Source organism: Antechinus flavipes, chromosome 5 (assembly GCF_016432865.1).
Source record: "Antechinus flavipes isolate AdamAnt ecotype Samford, QLD, Australia chromosome 5, AdamAnt_v2, whole genome shotgun sequence".
Taxonomy (NCBI): domain Eukaryota; kingdom Metazoa; phylum Chordata; class Mammalia; order Dasyuromorphia; family Dasyuridae; genus Antechinus; species Antechinus flavipes.
This window is the reverse complement of record NC_067402.1, coordinates 247,355,935-247,370,374: the sequence shown is the minus strand read 5'-3', so window position 1 is coordinate 247,370,374 and position 14,440 is coordinate 247,355,935. Positions and strand designations below refer to the sequence as shown.

The 14,440-nt window shown below is 33.3% G+C and overlaps 1 protein-coding gene across 1 annotated transcript in view; it reads right to left on the bottom strand.

The window, feature by feature from the left end:
- The window catches only part of PTPRQ (protein tyrosine phosphatase receptor type Q), a 285,135-nt gene that overhangs the window by 104,094 nt on the left and 166,601 nt on the right, over positions 1-14,440 (bottom strand). Inside the window, exon 35 of the mRNA XM_051962483.1 lies at positions 12,391-12,714. Within this exon, the coding sequence (XP_051818443.1) occupies positions 12,391-12,714 (324 nt within the window). The remainder of the gene's footprint in view (positions 1-12,390; positions 12,715-14,440) is intronic.

Below are 14,440 nucleotides of genomic sequence, written 5' to 3'. Positions count from 1 at the left end.
GACAATGAGTTGGGCCCAGAATTTTAAAAAGAAAGGAAATTGGAATCAATTGTTTTGGAGAAATTGCAAAGATCTTTTACCAACCCCAAATTTCCTATGAAGGCAAAGACCCACCTTTTTCTTTAAACTAATATTAATCTATATGGTGGCAAGGTCTGGAATATCACTGCCTCTTAAGGACTAAAGACAAGGATAATTCAGAGGTCAATGAAAAAGAATATAGTGAGTGTGAAAAGGTTACAACAAATAAACAATGAAGAACTCAGAAGGGAGGTATGGAGGGAAGAAGAGAGGAAAGGAGGGAGAGAGAAAGGAAAGAAGGAAGGAAGGAAGAAAGGAAGGAAGGAAGGAAGGAAGGAAGGAAGGAAGCAAGAAAGAAAGAAAGAAAGAAAGAAAGAAGAAAAGAAAGAAGAAAAGAAAGAAAGAAAGAAAAAGGAGAGAAGAGGGAGAGAGGGAGGAAGGAAGGAAGAAAGAAGAAAAGAAAGAAGGAAAGAAAGAAAGAAAAAAGGAAGAAAGAAAAAAAAGAATATTTCATAGAAAAAGTATGAAAAAAATTAGGTCATCTAAAACTTCAGAGTTATAAAATGAAATTAATAACTATTTATTTCACATAATTTCCTAGAAATCAAACCAATAATTGATTCATCTAAAGAAACAAAATTTTCATATTTCTTTCAGACACATATTATTTGGAATGCATCAAACAATTCTGTATACATACATACATACAATATGATGATTATTGCCTTTTCTACCACCACAGTGCACATTAAAAGATTATTAGTAAGTTAAGAAGAATAAGAAGTTGAAGTCATGGATAGCTATTAATCTGAGAAGGAAAGTTGATTTGTGATGAGATGATAGGAAATTGAAAAATTCCAATTTAGCTGCTTTGGAACTAATAAACAATCTTTGAAAGACTTTGTCTCTCTAGAAACTGTCACATATTGATTTAGCATTGTTTGTGAAATGAGTCTAGTCAGTAATGGGCCAAGATATCACTATACCCTCTCTCTTATAAATCACAGCCATTTACTCAGTAGGAATGACCTATCCTTATTCTCTCATTCTCTTATAATCCAATCACTTCCTCTCATAAGCACTTTTCTCCTGGTTTTCACAATAATGCATTTTCTGTAACTAATAGCCATCATTTCCTGATTATCATGCTTCTATCCTTGCACAGGAATGTGGATCTTATGTGGGTCAGGGTCAGCTTTCCCATCCATCTGTGTCCTGATACTAAGGCAGCAGTTAAGTGTGTCAGCTGAAAGGTGAGTCTGGATTGCCCATCATTTAACATAGTTCTTACACAAAGTTCAAATACCCCCAAGTCTATATAACTTTGACTGAGAATTGCCTAATGGTGAAGACTTCAGAATGATGGCACTTTGGGATTCAGTAGGTTCCAAGTCTTATGGTAATTTTTCCTTCAGCAAATTTCTAAAATCTAATTTAGTGTTGGAAAAACAAGTCATTATTGTATTCATAGTAATAGTAAAAGATAAGTTTAAGAAAACACAATAGTAGTACAAGTAATAATACTCATAAAAATAACAACAAAAATGAGAACAAAATACAGATTTGTCCTGGAACTGTTTCTACATAAACTGCATCAAAAAAAAAAAAAAAGATGAGAAGAGAAATAACAATAAAATTCACTCACATGTGCATAGTGAATACAATTTACAAAATGCTTTCATCAGCATTATTTCATGTGATCGAGTGAGTAAATAGGTAGTGGTATATTAGTAAGTATTGCATTTAACAACTAGCTCTGGTGAAGGGAAGATTGTGTGTGTGTGTGTGTGTGTGTGTGTGTGTGTGTGTGCATAACACAGTTTTAAGTTAAAGCTACATTATTAACATTTTCTCTATGACAGATCATCAACAATAAATCAACCCCCAATTTGAAGTTTTGTTTATGGGGGTATAAATATTCACCATTGTGAACATCCCTTTAAAAGAAGAAACACCCAAATGTTGGAGCAACAAAATAATTTCTTTAAAATTATTGTTGTTTAATCATTTTAACCATATCTTAACTCTTTGTGACCATATTTGTAGTTTCTTGATAGAGATATGGAATGGTTTTCCATTTCCTTCTCCAGCTCATCTTGCAGATGAGCAAACTGAGGCAAAGAGTATTAAGCAACTTGCCCAGAGTCACACAGCTAATAAGAAGAGTCTGAGGTCAGATTTGAATTCCAAAAGATGAGCCTTCCTGACTCCAGGAACAGTGTTCTATCCACTGCACTCCCTGGCTGCCTGTGTTCAAGTTTATTGAGTTAATAAGTGGAAGATTCAGAATCCTGGACTTGAACCCAATCTTCTTGGACTACAATATCTTTGACACAAACTATTGTCATTGGAGTGCTGGGAGAAGGTCAATATGTTGCCTATTTTAAAGATTTAATGTAAATATTAACATTAAATTACTTGAAAGCAATTTACAATATAGAATTCTTATATCCATTCAATGCCCCACTCAGATGTCACCTCTTACAAGAGTTTTTTTTTCTGATTCTACCAATTGTTGGGGATCTGAAATTCTTTCATGTTTACTTCCCATATATTTTGAATTAACTTGTCTGTTTATATATGACTTTTCTTGAGCTGAATCTAAGATCCAGGCATTCAATATTAGGCAGTGACTTCTGATCATCTAGTATCAATGCCTAGAAGTCACTCAACAGCATTTATTAAGAACTTAGTATTAACAAGTACCATGCTAAGCTTTGGAAATACAAAAAAAAAAGCTACCCCTCCAAAAAAAAAACCCACCACCAACAACAACAAAATTGATTTGTAAAAGGATTTGAAATGTATATAGCTCATGAATAAAAGGAATTGTTTAGCAATGGTAAAAATTTTAGAGTTAACTATCTGGGACATCCTATAAGAGGATGGTTCATTTACCTTCTTCACTTTAACAAATGATAACCTCTAGGGAGATTCATAAATAACTTACTTTCTGTTTATTTTTAGATTATTAAAACTCAATGCAAGAACCACTGGGATTCCAGACTGAGGAACCCACTGAGCTATAGTATCCCACTGGCCTTCATCTTCTCCACAGTTTTTAATTTTAGTGAATTCCAGCTTATTTTTGTTTGAGTAAAGTAAATATATAAGCATATTTACATGTATTTGGAAATATAAAATACTATTAAAGACTAAAACATACACACTGAAGCTTACATGATTTAGGATAGAGAACATATAAGTGAACCGAATGTTTTAGCAAAGTCTAACATCTCCAATTGTTCCTGGGGATTCTGATGCCCTTAGAAATATCAGTACTTTGATTTGATTTGATATCAGTTAAAGGCAAAATTCTTGAAAGGCTTGAGATGATATATTGAGCTAAATTTGTACTGGGAAAACCTGGTTTCAAATCTTGGCTCTTACACCTGGTATCTAGATGACCTTCTTTGGCCTCAGTTTTCTTATCTATAAAATGAAGGATTTGGACAAGGTGATCCCTAAGGTTCCTTTTTGCATTAAATCTATGATCCTATGATCTTGTGACCACTAAAGTCCCTATGAGTTTTAAATCTAGGAACCTATACAAACAATAGTGATCAGATATCCCTTACCTTTTCGCATTGACTCCATAGCTAATATAGGGGTTACATTTTTGTTGTACAATGATGTCACATTTCCTATCATTGTTAAAACCCTAATTAGGTGTATTAATATCTGATTTCTCAGCAACAATGCCAAAAAATGGAGATGGAATAAATTCTAATATGTGTTGGCTAAGAATATTTGATAAGTACTAAGAATAAGTCACAGTTTTCCATTAGCACCAAATAGTTTTAATGGTTGTCTTTTTTTGAAGTTAATCTGAAGCTGACTGGATTACTGAGTAAAGTAAAATTGTTTTCTTTCAATACTACCTGATGTAAAATGAGTACTTTCTTGAACCATATAAAATGAATAATTAATTACTAATCCCTTACTTTACCTAGAATGCAAATAATGCTTGTTGCTATCACAACCTAAAAATTAATAGATGTATAACTCAAAATTTCCATTTTCAAAGGAAAGAGAAAAATGGCATGATCATCAAATTTGAATATAACCCAAAGGTGGAATGATAGCTAATATCCTGTGTGATAGGATCAAGATACCAAAATCTCAACATATATAGAATGATAAGCTGGATCCAACAAGATGAAATGTAGCATGGATAAATGTACAATCTTGCAATTGGGTCCAAACAACAATAAGTACTATACAAATATAAAACAAAGCAGAAGTATTTAGTAATTTATATTAAAAATGACTTGGAGTTTTTTTATAGTCTGGAAGTTCAAAATGAGTCAGTAGTTTGAATATTAGAAAACTACAATTATTAAGTATAATATCTAGAAAGAGATAGGTGATAGTTCTCTCACCCTCTAACCAGTCTATAATAGCTGAAATATTGTGTTGAATTATAGTTGCTACATTTTAGGATGCACATGTACAAACTAGATCATCCCTAGAAAAGGGTAAAAATTATAATAATATGGGCTAGATAACCCAAAACTCTGTCATATAAAAGATATGGCTGATGTAAGATTGTTTTAATTTCATAAGCAAAACCATAGGACAGTGCCATGACTGCAAGCATTTCAAGAACCATTGTATAAGAGGATGATTTATTCTGCTTGTTTTCAAGGTACTGAATTAAGACTAATAAGTGAAATTTACAGTGAGGTAGCTTTGGGTCACTCATTTTCATTATCCAAAAATAGAACAGAAAATTTCTGTAGGTAGTAAGTTCCTTTGGATTTTTCAAGTGGAGATTAGGTGAGCCTGAGTGAGGGAAACTGATGACAAGATTCATGCTTCAGGAAAGAAGTAGAAAAGATCTTTAAAGTCTCTGACAATTAGATGAGATGTCTATTAAAGGGACTCTTTACTTCCTTTCTTGCTTCAATTTTCCCCTCAAAACTTTTTTCATCTCTTTCTCCTTTCTTTTTATTCCTTCCTTTTTTCCTTTCTTCCTCCCTCACTCCATCTCCGTTCTTCTCTTCTTCTGTTCATACTTCTCTCCTCTTCCCTCTTCCTCCCACTCTTTCCTTCCTCACTCCCCTTCTTTCTCCTCCTATTGTCACTGATGCAGCAAATTTCTTCCCTCTACCAATCCAGATCTGCATTTGCTCTTCACCTTACAGTGTTAGAGAGTTGTCTAAGACCATTCTGTGGTTGTGACCAATATATGTCAGAAACAGGACTTGAACCCACATTTTCCTGACTCTAACTCTGGAGTCATTACATTACCTTCCTTATTACTCAGGACAAGTCTATTACTGTTAGATATGAAAAATGGATTTTGCTCCTCGGATGAATAAACCCTAGTTAAAAAGATAGTGAGAAAGCTATTATGTGGGTGCTTGTGGGAAAGGATGATTTAGCAATGCTACAAATTTAGAGTTAACAATCAGTGACATTCTAAAGGATGGTTCAATTACCCCATCATTCTAAGTTTAGATTAGGATAGCATTATCTCAGTATATAGGTCCCATAAATAATAAGACTAAATCATCTGGGATAAAGATAATCCTCGTAGTGCTGCCAGAACCTAAATTAATTCATGCTACCTTTAAGGGTTGACTGTTTAGTGAATTTAGAAAGATCCTGGGTGGATCTAATACTAATAAAAATGGCTATCCTAGGGATAATGGGAGCTTAGAACCATGTGTAGATAGTGTAACTGTGATTTGGCTAAGGTATGTTTAAAGTTCCCCTCTCTGTTTCTCATTGATCACATGTGCAGTGGAGGGACCTAGCACTAGGAGATAATATGGCAATAACAAAAAGAGCTAATAATTTAGTGGATTTTTTTTTAATAAAAGAGTGACTCTGCTCTTGGTTCTTTTCCTTTAACCTTCATGTGGCATCATGTAGTTTTACTAATTTCTTAGTGGTATGAGGCAAAAGCAAAAATGTTCTCTAATTTGTCAGGCAGCCATGCGCATATGGCAGCTAAAGCCTTAGACTGGTATGATTTTGGGTTTGGGAATATCTCTTCTGTATTTGTTCTCTACTGATCTTAGCAAAAGGAGTATCAATCTTTCATGGACATACACAGGCTTCTATGTCATTTTGGCAACACTGAGTCTTTTGATGGAAGTTAGCTGTCAATAAAGGAAATTTTTCATCAGAACAAATGGTTCTTTGGAAAAAAGAAAAGCCCAAATCCTTGTCTGAACTGGAAAAAGATGCAAAGCAGGAGTTGTTTGGAAGATGCAAGGCCAAAGTTAGATAAACAATATTAACATTAAGTATTTAATAAATACTTATTGATTGACTTGTTGATTGATATTTGACTATAATTTGCCTTATCCTACAATGTGGTTCATGTTCCAAAATTCAAGATTCAGCTTCTCTGGAGTCTATGGCAATGGTCATAAGAATGTCCCTGCTTAATTCTTATTGACACAGTTATAACAAATACTGCTTGATGTATTTCATTAGTCTTTTGTATCTTTTAACATTTCTTTTATATGTAAAAAATAAATACCTTATTTGTACTATTCACCTTTTTCTTCCTCTCTTTTAATGAGACTTAAACATGGGCCAATCCAAAAGCTATTAGAAAATCTTTCTCAGCGTTATCGGGATAGGTTTGCATGAGAAAAGGAGTTTGAGTCTTCTTCTAGGTGTCTCATGCTCCCGGCTAAAACTGAACCTGGTCTGGTCTGTGTAGTGGTTTCTAGAGGAAAGATGACCCTCAAAGGAGAAAGAAGATGGAAGAATGCTACAGCAAAAACAAACAAACCATAATTTGTGCATTTTTCAAACTTCTTTTTCTGTATTTGAAAAAAAGTTAGAATCAGCATCAAGATAGTTGCAAAGAGAAAAAAGAAGTTAAAGGAAGAAGGCGCAAGTTTGTATATGAAATGCTTTTGCTTTGGTGATGTTGAGGCAGCAGTGAAAGGGATCATAAGGTCATTACATATAGAAAGCTTCTGATTTTTCTTAATGCTAAGCTAGGGGAATTGAGTTCAAATTCTGAATCCAACATAGATTAACTATATTTTACCATATAAGTCATTTGACCTCTCGACTCATTTTTAACATGAGGGTTAGATCACCTCCAAGGTACCTTCCCATTCTCAATCTACAAATTCTATTATCCTATGATTTGAGTCAAAGCAAAGAACCCTCCCAGAGGAATTAAAGTGAATTTGAATGAAGCATGAGAGATGAAATATGAGACTGGAAGGTTAGAGAGTCCACCTGACCCTAAGGAAATGTAATGCAACTGAGTTACAATTTGCGGGTGTTCTTTTCTCCACACTGAAAGCTTCTTAGTTAACACTTTGTTCTTACTTAGTGACCATCCTTAAAATGCTCTTCAACTAAAGGACATTTATTCTTCCATCAAGGAAGAATTTTTGATGAACATGAGTATGCAGAAACTTATTCAGGATCTGATTTTACCCAAATATTTAAAGATGTGATTAGTGATTGGCCATACATCAAGTAGTTGAATGGTTTCTAGTAATGAGCCAATTAACTTCCTACACAAGTAAATAATTATCAGTTCATGTTTATGTAGCTCTTGAGAGTTAGTAAAAGATTTTCCAAGCTGTACTTCATCTGAAACCCCTATGAAATAAATGCTGTTATTATTAGTATTATATCTATTTTACAGATAAGAAAAGTGAGGTACAAACTTGCTAGGACCAAGTTCAGCACTCAACCCATTCTTTCACCCAGTCTTTCTAGATGGGAATTTTTTTATGTTGTATTTTTCTTCTTTCTGTGTAATGTAATTATAACTGAACAGTGACCTAGATTAAGAAATTGTTTTTCCCCTTCTCTGAGTCCCCAGGTCTTTTGAGAATTTTGAGGCTATATGATTATTAAAATTAATATTTAATTTTTATCTCACTTTATTTGTTCCTGCCAACTTTTGTCAGGCTACTAAGACAAAATTAAGAAATATTTATTCTTTCCAGTGTCCTCAATAATTATAGAATTATTATGCATAAATTACATTATTATATATTTTATTCCAGATTTTTAGATCATTAACTTAAAAATGACAATATAATTAGCAAAATAGATAGTCTTATGAGAAATATTAAGAGCTAGAAATGTAAACATTGAGTAAGAAAGGATTTAAAAATTTTATTTTATCACCCACTAATCAATGATTTGAATAGCACCAGATTCATAAAAAGAATAAAATTAAAAGTCATATTTCCATGATGCAATTGTTTAAATGACAAAGGAAAAACTTAAGATAAGGAGAATTTTTTGTGACCAGTACTGGAAATGAAGAGCATGTATGGGAACCTAGTTATGAGACCTCCCAGCTCTACCAATGTGGAAGTCATTTAACAGTTTTCAACTAAGTTAATCATGGTACAGCAGGGTTCCCAAAGTAAACTATTTCCATGTCCAGGGAGGAATAAGTAGATTCTTTGAGAGATCTAGCATCACATAATGCACTACTCTAATTTTGATTTGTACATCTCTTATTATGCATTTGCTGATCCAGTCCTTTAATTATATTTTATTTTCTTCAAAAAGGGGCACATTTCCCTTGCACCACTTATTGAACTCTCTATGCTTAAAGCACATAACAGTTTTCATCAGAATAAGAGAATTGACTAATAAGAAATCATAGCTTCATCAAGAATTTCATATTTCTTTCCCTTGAATAAGATAATTTCCTAGAGGAACTCTCCCTCATTTGAGATTTTCCTCCATTTTTAGATCATAAAGTTACATTCCTTAGAAACGTCTTTGATGAGGAATGTTTTGTTGGATTTTTTTTTTTTTACCCAACAGATGTTTGGGTAGTTAAAATTCCTCATGAGTATGGTATCCTGTGGTTTTCACAACCTAAGTACTGCCCCAGGAGTTTCACTGCTTGCTGTCTCCAGTCTTGGTGGTCCATAGGATCTGCATATTATATTTGTCCTTTCTTTCCATACTCATTTTAAACCCATGCTCTTTTGGGAGCGATGCTATTCCTTAGCGTTACAAATAACTATTTCATGTGCTAGACAGATTGCTCAAATCCTACTTTGTTACACCATCCACCATAAGAAATTGCTTTTATATATGGTAGCATGTCATTAAAATAAGCTCAAAAATCAAATTGCATAAAAATCTGGCAACCTTTATTATTTGTGATCATGTTGTTTTGGGGGAAGGGTGAGGGGACAGGTTAGGAAATGGAAAATAAATCTTTTTTTTGTAGCATTTGTGTCTATATAATACAAAAAGAAAAAAAATAATCACTTAGAAACAGGAAAAAATTCACCTTTAGTCCACTTATCTGCATTGTGGGATGGGGGAAATAGTTTTTAACTCAACTTCAAATAATGCTTCTATTTTCTATTCTATTTTGAAATTATAGAATCAGACTGAGGCGGGATACTGAAACTTTTCACTGGACAGAGTCAGATGACATAATTTGAGCTCTAGTTTTCCCACTATTGACCAATTATTTTGAGAAAAATTCTCAATTTCCTCAACTCTAAAATACACCTAATAGCAATAGTACTACTATTGCACAGCAGTATTATGGTCAATGAGATAACATATACCAGGAATTCCATAACCTGTTATTTTTATTTTCATTGAAATTTAACATTTACATTTGTTCAATAGATCTTCAAATAGCATTTTCCTACTAAATGTATTGCTTTAATGGACAAATTATTTTTAAAAAAATTATTTCAGAACTTTGTATTATGATGGCTTCATCATTCAAAGTGAAGAGCCATATCATATAGTTACATAAAAATTATTTTTTCTCTTCTAGTCAGTGTTAGTTCCTAGACTACATAGATGAAGATCATTTCGAATTACATTTTTTTTTTGCTCTTATCAGAAAGATTATGTATTGCATTCATGCTATCCAAGGGACTGGTCATGCATTTGACCTTGCCATCACCTAAAAGTATTCAATTTCCTTTTTTCAAAAACTCCAAAATTCCTATATCTGATCATCATTTTTATCATTATTTCTCTACTTATTCCTTACTACTCTGAAACTTTAACTTTATCCTTCCTATTACCTCCAATGTCCTGACTCCTCAGTTTTCTCAGACCATCTGCCCCTGCTTTTACTATTCTTTTCTCCTTTTAACTTGACCACTTGGTGAATTAGGACAACTTTACACTATCCTCAACTCTCAAATGTTTTGTTCCCTTGTCTTATTGCTCCTCTTAAGGGATAAATTATCTTTCCTATGACTGTCACTTCCAGATCTATATATCTAGCTTGAGTCTTTCTTCTGGGCTCTAGGTTCCACTTCAACAACTGCCTTGTGTACAATGTTTTCCTGATTCTGCTCACTTCATTCGGCATCAGCTCATCTAAGTCTTTCCAAGTTTTTCTGAAATAAGTCTGTCATCATTCCTATAGAACAACAGTATTCCATTATATTTACATGCCATAACACTTGCGATTCCACAGTCATTCCACAAGTGATAGAAATCCCCTCAATTTCCAGTTCCTTGCCACTACAAAAAGGGCTGCTACAAACAATTTTTACATATGAGGATTGTTTTCCATCTTTTATGATCCCTTTGGAATATAAACCCATAAACTTCTCTATATTTACAAAAGGAATTCCTATCTTTCCAGTTAACCTGGTTTGCACCCTTTGTGCATTCCCAAGTATTGACTCTCTTTATCTTTTCCTACCCTTCCTTTAATTGCCAAATCTCTGGTATCATCTCTGTTTTTTCAACTAAAAAATCACAACATTAGTGAAGACCCTCATTAACTTTTATCTATAAATTTGCAATAGCCTTTGAATTGCTCTGACTAGGTAAAAGAGGCCATTCTCTGCCTCATTTCTTAGCAAACCTTAATCATTGAATGACTTTTTCTTCAAACAAATTAAGACCTGTTAAAGACTTTAGCTTAAAAAGGCCAAAGTCTCTCACTACATTCAGAGCCATCTCTACTTGTCCTCTTCTATATCTGCTCCTAGACCCAGATGGCTCTGGATAAGAAAATGAGGCTGGTAACCTTGTACAGCCCTTCATTCCTCAAATCGAATTCACTTGCATGTCATGGTATCACCTCTCTGATTTCATGGTCATCTTCAAGAACAAAGAACAACAACAGTTCTATTTCAATAGCTTTTGAATTGGTTTCCATACCTCAAATCTTTTTCCTTTCTAATTTATCATCCACATGATCACCAAAGTGATTTTCCTAAAGATCAGGTCTGACCATGTCACTCCCCTAATCAATAAACTACAGTGTCCCACTGCAATTGTCTTAAGAACCAAATAGTAATTCTGCTTTATTACTTCCTCACAAGCTAACTTCTTCCTTTCATACATACATATATATGTATGTATTTATGTATATACATCAGTATGTATGTGCTTCACTCAACACATTCTATGATCTATACTGCTTTGCTGTTTCTGATATGAGAGTCCATCTCACATCTCCATGTCTTTGCAATGATTTTCTTCCATTACTGAAATTCTTTCCCTACTCAGTTCTTTCTATTAAAATTACTTTCTTTCAAGATAGCTCAAATAGCATTTTCTACAAGAGACTTTTTCTGGTTCCTTCTCTGCCCAACCCACACTCAGATTCTATGGACTTATTTTCAATAAAGAGGTTAAATGATTTGCAGAGGTTCATAAAGTATACATGTCTACAATAGAATTTGTCTTCCAGAGTAGTTTCAAATCCCAAGCATGCCAAATTCAAATAAAAAAATGATCTCTTCTGCTATATATAGACTTAGAACAGCAAAAATTAACATTATGCTATACTGTATTTTTGTTTATCTTGTTAATTATTTCTCAATTACATTTGAATTCAGTTCTGACTGCATTTGTTAGTCTTGTCAGCCAAGAGTTTGACAGCCCTTTACTATACTTATCCCATGCTTCCTCTCCCACTTCATAATATGTATAAACACAAACACAATAAGAACTGTGAAGGTTGGCTATGGAGTAGAAAATTTTCTTCAAAGTAAGAATAACAAGAAAAATTAATTTAAATTTTTTTAAAAAAGAAAGCAAGAGTAATGCAGATGGATTGAAGTATAAGGGCTTCTAGTTTAGGCATGTGCAGATATTTTCTGCCTGATTTAGTTCAAGAAAGAACAAGGATGACTCATTGATGGGTTATGATCAAAAGTCTTCTATTAGGCTGCAGAGCTGGAAGAATTCATGACTCAAGTTGCTGAGAAAGAACAGTAAGGATTTACAAAAGGGGTGATTTTTCCTTTGTGGTTTTGAGGAAGCAGGGCTACTTAGGATTTAAGTGTCCTTGAAAATAATATTACCAGAAGCCTTAATGTTTATGCTTTAAACAGAGGATGTACTCAATATCTCTTTAAGTCCAAAAGATCAACATAAAAATACTATAGCACTACCCAAGCCTTTACTTACGACCAGGGAGAGTTTTTGTGGAAATCCAATTTGAAGTATTGCCATAGCCAGCATTGGTGCTAGCAGCTACCTGAAATCGATACCATCGGAATTTCTTCAATCCATGTATGGTTTCTTCAAGAAGGTCAGGTTCATACAGGTAGTGATTTTGGCTTTGTTCGATGCACTCCTCAGAATCCCAGTCAATGCACTGTGGAGATCTTAACTGGATCGTAATCTTGTAGTTTCTAAAGTAGCCAAGAATAGCATCTGGTATAATCCACGTCAAAGTTACACTAGTTGATTGGATATCAGATAAAGTAACATTTCTGGGAGCACTGGGAACTAAGAAATCAAAGATAGGGAAAAAAAAGTTATGAAGTCATTTGAATCACCAACCATTTATTAATTAACTGGCAAAATCATTTAAAAAAAAAGCAATCACATGATTATATTTAAAAATGAAGGGATACACTAAGAAGAGTGAGATTCAGATGCCATTTTCTAATTCTGGCAGTTGGGACTTCAATAGTTTCAAGATCTTATCAATGTGGCTGTTGATTTCAGGGGAGCTGATTACAGTTCATCTACATTTTCCCCTTTGAGATATAATGCAATGCTTTTGACTTCAAATGGACTAAGTCCCCTCTATTTAATATGTCTTAAGTTGAGAAGGTAGAGAAATAAAGAAAAAAGGAGCAACAATACCCAAAGAGTTAGCAACTGAGGCAAAAATGGTTTCTTTGCTTATATTGAACTAGAGATGACTCAGCCTTGGAGTGGGAAAATTCATCATATCTACTTCCAACACTATCCAAAAGTTATTGTGCTAAATTATTAATAAACCCAAGTTTAAAATGGAAAATTTTCAGAAGACTCTTCAGGTTGTTGGTAGACAAAAGAGTAGAAAACTAAGACACTGTGAACTGAATTATTATTTTAAGCACTTGAAAATGATCTGGTGAAAGGTTGCAAAATCTTATAATCAAATATATTTCACCAAAAACATATGAAGATGACATCAAATTTTCATTTTCTGAAAATGATCTTATATATCGTATTTTTCAATGTAATGACAGATATAAACACATTTCATCAAATATTTGTAGGAAATGTATTTTTGCTTTAAGTGATTTAAAATAAAAAGTTATAAGGATATCATTAAGTAAATCTAAGATAAAATTTTATAGCATGCTCATGCAGTTGTTTTAATAAATCATTATTGCTAGGAATAAATGGAAATTTTACATCTCATCTAATCCCTCAAGCATGTGATTTTGTTCTTTATCAAATATTTTCATTTAGAATAGGAACATCTATTTTAAAACCAGAGATTGACCCTATGCAGATGCTGTTAGATTCCCTATATCTTTAAAAATAAATTTACTCTAATATTTTGATTACATTACCTTTATTTTTCTCTATTTCTCTGTGTCTCTGTCTCTCTCTGTCTCTCTGTCTCTGTCTCTCTCTCTCTCTCTCTCTCTCTCTTTCTCTCTTTCTCTTTTTCCCCCCCTTTCTCTTTGTCTTTCTCCCTCTCCCCTATACTCCTCTTTCCTTCTCTACCCAAAGTGTCTGTTACTCCTCTATTATAGAGTAAGATAGCAAGAGGAGGGAAGAGCCTTCACTTCAGGCTACATGATATATTTTCACATTTGCAATGATTTTTATCCTTGTTTCCAATCTTTTTTAAAAAAGGAGGTACTATTTTTTAAAAATCTCTTCTTTGGGACCAAGTTTGATTTCATGAATTGTTTTTGATTGTTCTTTATATTTATGTTGTTGCTCACATGTATATTGTACTTTTGGCTCTGCTTACATCACTCTGATCAATTTATATATCTTTCCTGTGTCTCTCTGTATTCTTCACCTTCATCACATTTTATGGCGCAGCAATATATCATTATATTAAAGTATAATAATTATACTTGAATATACTACATGAAACAATTTGTTTAACTTTTTTTTAATGTTTTTTTACTTTAATGAGACAACTCCCCCCCCCAAAAAAAGATATTTGCTTTTACAAAAACTGCTCTTAGGGATATTTCGTTGGGTAGGGAGCCTTATT